At 43.8% G+C, this 6000-nt stretch overlaps 1 protein-coding gene across 1 annotated transcript in view; it reads right to left on the reverse strand.

The window, feature by feature from the left end:
* The window catches only part of ZNF277 (zinc finger protein 277), a 165504-nt gene that overhangs the window by 53179 nt on the left and 106325 nt on the right, over nucleotides 1-6000 (reverse strand). Inside the window, exon 5 of the mRNA XM_082254450.1 lies at nucleotides 2639-2730. Coding sequence (XP_082110576.1) covers nucleotides 2639-2730 — 92 coding nt within the window. The remainder of the gene's footprint in view (nucleotides 1-2638; nucleotides 2731-6000) is intronic.

Here is a 6000-nt window from a genome sequence, read left to right on the forward strand (position 1 = left end):
TTGTCAAAGGGCAGGCTACTACACGTTTTCACCTTAAATGTCAAGTAGCCTGAGCATAGGGAAAAGGACATGCATTTATACTAGTGAATATAGACTGGGGTGTGAGGAGGCCATGAGGCAGTGCAGAAGCCAGCTGACATTTCCCACTCTATCCAAAACTAAATTCATGAAGCTTTAATTGATTTTCAATCATATACTAGATGGTTCTCCTGATTCATTTTTAAAAGACTGAATTGAAACTGGAAAAAAGCAAGTGGCAGAACTTAGAAGAAAGTCCAATTTAATTAACCTAAAGCAGAACTAAGGTTAAAAACTAAAAAACTGTGAACAGGCCGGGTCTGCATGAGACACATGATGTGGGGTAATTTACTAAAAGCAAATAGCCTGTGGACTTTGCAAGTGCAGTTGTACTCCTTTTCCCCACAGCTTAGTGCAATGATGGCAAACCTTGGCACCCCAGATGTTTTGGAACTACATTTCCCATGATGCCTTAGTGAATCTGGTGAAGCTTCCCTTTGTAAACATCCAAAGTGCAAGGAGAATTAAAAAACAAAAACAAAAAAAAAAAGTTCTTGCTTGCACATGAGTGGATAATAGAAAACTAGCAGAGCATCACCATATTCACTTAGCTCTGAGGAAAATGAGTGCCGCTGCAAGGTCTATTTGCCTTTAGTAAATCATACGCAATGTTTCTTCTGCAATAAATGATATTTACCTGCCCCTTCACAATCCTCTGCAGAATATACACTGAACTGTGTATATCATCCTGTACTAGCCAATCAAAATGGCTGGAGACCAGCACCCAAACAAACCGGGAGAAGATGACAGCGCTGGTGAGGGACCCCAGGGTCATTATGTGTGCCTCTAGGTCCACTGTGAAGTCCTATTGAGTGAGCAACTAGCCTGACTTGTACAGAGATCATCATGGTGCACATAACATCTGAAATATATTCTGTTAGCATTAACAGCAGCATCCACCCTAGAGATTTACTCTTTGTTACAAGTATAAGCACAGTAAACAGTGAAGTGTTAAAGTCAATTTGTTAGGACAGAAATATGGGACAGGACATGGCTTCCTTTTCTCCAAGACTCTTCATTCCCCTGTCATGTTGATGTGTTGGCTTCAGTGCCTTCCTAATAATAATCATTTTGAAAACGCATAGAGATAAAGGAATACTGATATTTCTCTAACACTCATTTACATCATGCATGTTTTAGGTCTTTGACTCGTAGTATTAAATTCAGATACAACCAGGCAACTAGCAAAAAAGGAGACTAATATTGGCAGCTTCCATAGTTCTCTCATGATAGATTTACTTTAAGTGCAGGAACACCTTTTGGCGCAGTATAAAAAGATTTATTTAAAATTCTAGTAAAAAAATAATGCAACTGATGATTAAAGCACACGGTTTATCCAAAAAAAGGTAATTCCCTGGTATTCCTGCTTTTTCCATGCTGTACAAAAATATACATAGATTGTGTTTGCAGCAGAAAAGTCAGCGAAACCCCTTCTAAACTTTCAGGAAACTCAAAATTACAGTTAAAAAGCTATTTAAGCAAATTTAATTACAGTTAAATAGCTGAAAAGACCTTTATCTATGTTTAAAGCGTTGTGAATTTAGCCTAAAGTCATTTTCAAAAGATTCCATAAACTGAAGTGGCAAACAAAGTATGTGATTGTAAAGAATTTTAACTATTTTGTTTTTTCACTTTTATTACAGTTTGAGCCTAACTCTAACGCAGTTTTACATATTAAAAGTGTTGCTAGTGAAAAACTATTCCCAAGGCAGAGAACGTAACTCTCTAGATTACTCATAAAAACAGTGCCTAATATAACCCCCCCCCCCCCCAAAAAAAACATTTTTTTTTAATAAAACCATTCCAAATGTGTGCAAAAGCCATTTGTGTTGTGGCACTATTTCTTTTTTTTGCTGTGGAATGTGTAAGGCTGCATGTTTTTCCTTAGGTCAGCCAACGGGAGTGGAAAAACCAAGGTTTAACTGCATGTTTTTAATGTCCCTTGGCACCCATGTGAAAATTGTCTTAGAGCAGCCTTTCTCAACCATTTCAACACAGAGGAACCCTTGAAATAAATTTCTGGTCTCGGGGAAACCCTGCTAAAATTTAAAAATGTAAAAACTTATGACACATAGTGTGACAGTCGGTGGGAAGAATGCTCCTTACTCTGGTCATCATTGGAAAGAATAACCCCTTTACAGATAGCTAAAAGGAACAATGGTGTCATTGGGAACTTATCTAAGAGGCAAAAATTGCATATTGCTCAAGAAACCTCTAGCAACCTCAGGAGGAATCCTAGGGTTCCACTGAACCCTGGTTGAGAAACCCTGCCTTAGAGTGCAGTAAAGTCACTGCCAAGCTAGGTTTAGGAGCCATGGTAATAGTACAGTCTGGTAAAAGGTCCAATAAAGTCAAATTCTAAGCACTGCAAATGCATAAATGCCTTCTGCTATTTTCTTTCTACTTTTGATTTTCACGGTGGTGCGGGTGCTTTAAAATAACACAGCCTTTCCAAATTTTGGATACAATGCGTAATACATTGAAGTTCCAGATCCTGAAGTAACCAACACACTTATATTAGTTAGGAATGCAAGTATATAAAGAAATAAATAAAACAAACCTGTTTCCGTTAAATTCCTCATCACAAAACATGCATAGCCGCTGAAAACATTTATCCGATCTCTCACTCTGCTGCTGTTCCAAAATGATTCTCTGTTAAATTATACAAATATAAATGTATTATGGCAGATGACAATAAAAGGAATGATCTAAAAAAAAAAAAAAAAACACCCCCAAAAAATACACTAAAATAATTATTAGTGAACATAAACACAAGAAAACTCCTGCTAAAGCTTAGTGGTTTGTTAATGCAGATAAAGACGTCAGGAGCTGTGTGCAGGCAGCCTTTGTTACTTTACAGGGATGCAGCAGCTATAGAAACACAGCCACAGATAGTAATCTGACAAGCACGGGGGCAGGTGTACAGCCCCAAACAAAAACAGTGTGCATTCAGGGCCACTCACCCACACCTGTTAAATTAGGACCTGTGGCTGTGTTCGTACAGCCATTGCATCCCCTTACAGCGGTGCATCCCCTTACAGCGGGGGTCTGCAACCCATCTATCCTGGGCAGGTGACGGGTAGATCACCTCCCTTAGGTACCCATCCCAGAAACTGGAGAGGAGGGGTGGTGGGCGAAACATTGTGGTTTCACAATGGCTGTATTTTCTTCCCTGCAGCAGCTGAAAGCCGGCAATGCCCTGCTTCACCTCCTCTCCCTCCTGCTGACATTCAGCTGCTGCAGGGAAGAAAATACAAACATCAGCTTCACTAAATGCCACTCCAGGTTTCTCTTCCTAGTGATGCCCGGCCCCCCGTGTACTTCCATGCCTCCTTGTGCAACCCCTACAGTGCAACACAATGCCCCCTCCTTCGAGGGGGCGATCTACCATCATCATCATCCCCCGCCCTGTGACATCCACACTGTCCTCCCATCCCTGCAAACTAGGCACAGGTTCACAGCTCTGAAGACCAGCGCTCTATTAATCATCATCATAATACAATGGGGGCCCAGCACTGACATCAGAGCACATCACTAGTCCATATACATGAGCTCATCAGACTCTGGCCTATAATATAAAGGGGGGGTTCTATTGGGGTCACCCCGATAAAAACACCCCAGGCTACAATCTCTGATGAATATCCTCCATCTACACACAGCCAATCCCACCACCCTCTCCTCCCAGATGAGCCTCTTTTAGCCCCTTGCTTTCAAAATGGAGAGCGGAGATCCGGTTTGTGGCATTTACCAATCCTTTCCTTTTCTGAATGAACATAATGAGTGAATGGTACCGATCCCTAGCTGTGTTTACTATGCTTCAGTTTGTGGATGAACAGGAAGCCGCTCATTACAGAGGTCGCAAAAGTGTAAAAGGGGCCTTCAGTAATTAAGGTATAGTGTGCCCCCTTTCAATGCAGAGAGACCAGCGTGCCCCCTTTCAATGCAGAGAGACCAGTGTGCCCCCTTTCAATGCACCGTGACCCCCCTTTCAATGCTCAGTGACCAGCGTGCCCCCTTTCAATGCAGTGACCAGCGTGCCCCCTTCAAACCAGTGACCAGCGTGCCCCCTTCAAACCAGTGACCAGCGTGCCCCCTTTCAATGCAGTGACAAGTGTACATGCCCCTTTCAATGCAGTGACCAGCGTACATGCCCCCTTTCAATGCAGTGACCAACGTACATGCCCCCTTTCAATGAAGTGACCAGCGTACATGCCACCTTTCAATGCAGTGACCAGCGTACATGCCCCCTTTCAATGCAGTGACCAGCATACATGCCCCCTTTCAATGTAGTGACCAGCGTACATGCCCCCTTTCAATGTAGTGACCAGCGTACATGCCCCCTTTCAATGTAGTGACCAGCGTACATGCCCCCTTTCAATGTAGTGACCAGCATACATGCCCCTTTCAATGTAGTGACCAGCGTACATGCCCCTTTCAATGTAGTGACCAGCGTACATGCCCCCTTCAATGTAGTGACCAGCGTACATGCCTTTTTCAATGTAGTGACCAGCGTACATGCCCCCTTCAATGTAGTGACCAGCGTACATGCCCCCTTTCAATGTAGCAACCAGCGTGCGTGCGTGCCCCCTTCAATGCAGTGTAAGACCAGTGCACTCACCTGGATCCCTGGAGCAGTCCCGGCGTCTGCTTCTCTTCAGTCCCCCCGGCGGCGTGTCTCCACAAGTCCTTCCGCTCCCGCCTCCTCCTCGGCCAATGGCATGGGGTTTGCTTTGCGGCCAATCAGGAAGTGTGTATCGGACGCGCTCCCTGATTGGCCAGGAGGAGGATCCGAGTGACAATAGCGAATTTTCATTCGCTATTGTCACACAATGGGTGGGCTCGGGACGCACTGCTCTGCGTCCCAGGTCCACCCTTTGCATCGCCCTATTAGAGCCTAATCAGGTGATGGCAAAAAAAAAAAAGCCCCATTGAACTCCATGCGTCCGGCGTCCTGCATGTAGATTAGGGGGCCGGACGCATGGATAGGGGGGGGCGGCGCCCCCAACGAACCGGCCGCCACTGCTATTTAGGTAGGCTTTGCTAGCTATTTTCTTTTAAAAAAAATGCTGAACCCTGGTGATCTTTGATCTCTTTCATGTTGTTCTGGTAGATCTCCACCTCCCAAAGGTTGCCTACCTCTGGGTTAGAGGATATAGGCAGTTAGGGGACTTTTGTTTAACTTCAACGTATAATAGATCTGCATGCAGCTTCTGCTATTTGTAGCAGCTTCTACAGTGCAGTTAAAAAAAGGCAAAATAACAGATATGGTTTCATAAGGGACAATGGGACTAATTTATACAACAAACTGGAACTGGGGCTGCAGAAAAATGTTAGCAGGTAAACTGGACTGATGAGTCCAAATCTAAAATATCTGGCTGTAGTGGGAGGCAGTTTGTTCCCTGAAAGGCTGGAGAGTGGTACAATAATAAGTGTCTCCACAGGCAACAGTGAAGCATGATGGAGATTCCTTGCAAGTTTGGGGCTTCATTTCTGCCAATGGAGTTGGAGATTTGGTCAGGATCAACAGTGTCCTCAATGATGAGAAATAAAGGCAGATACTTATCCATCATGCCATATCATCAGAGAGGTGTGCGATTGCCCCCAAATTTATTCTGCAGCAGGACAACAACCCCAAAACATACAGACAATGTAATGTAAAGAAGGAGTCCTGAAAGTGATGGTGTGGCCCCCACATCATCGAGTCTGCCCGGGATTAGAGAACATAAAGAGACTGAAGGATTTAAGGCAGCCTACATCCACAGAAGATCTGAGGTGTGTTCTCCAAGAGGTCTGGAACAACCTACCTGCTGTGTTCCTGTTCAAAAATTGTGTTTAAGTTTACCTAGAAGCATTGAAGAATTGATGCTGTTTTGCAGGCAAAGGGTGGTCACATCAAAGATTATTTTAATTTTGATTTCTATT

The sequence above is a fragment of the Pelophylax lessonae genome, assembly GCF_965119305.1.
Source record: "Pelophylax lessonae genome assembly, chromosome: 4".
NCBI lineage: Eukaryota > Metazoa > Chordata > Amphibia > Anura > Ranidae > Pelophylax > Pelophylax lessonae.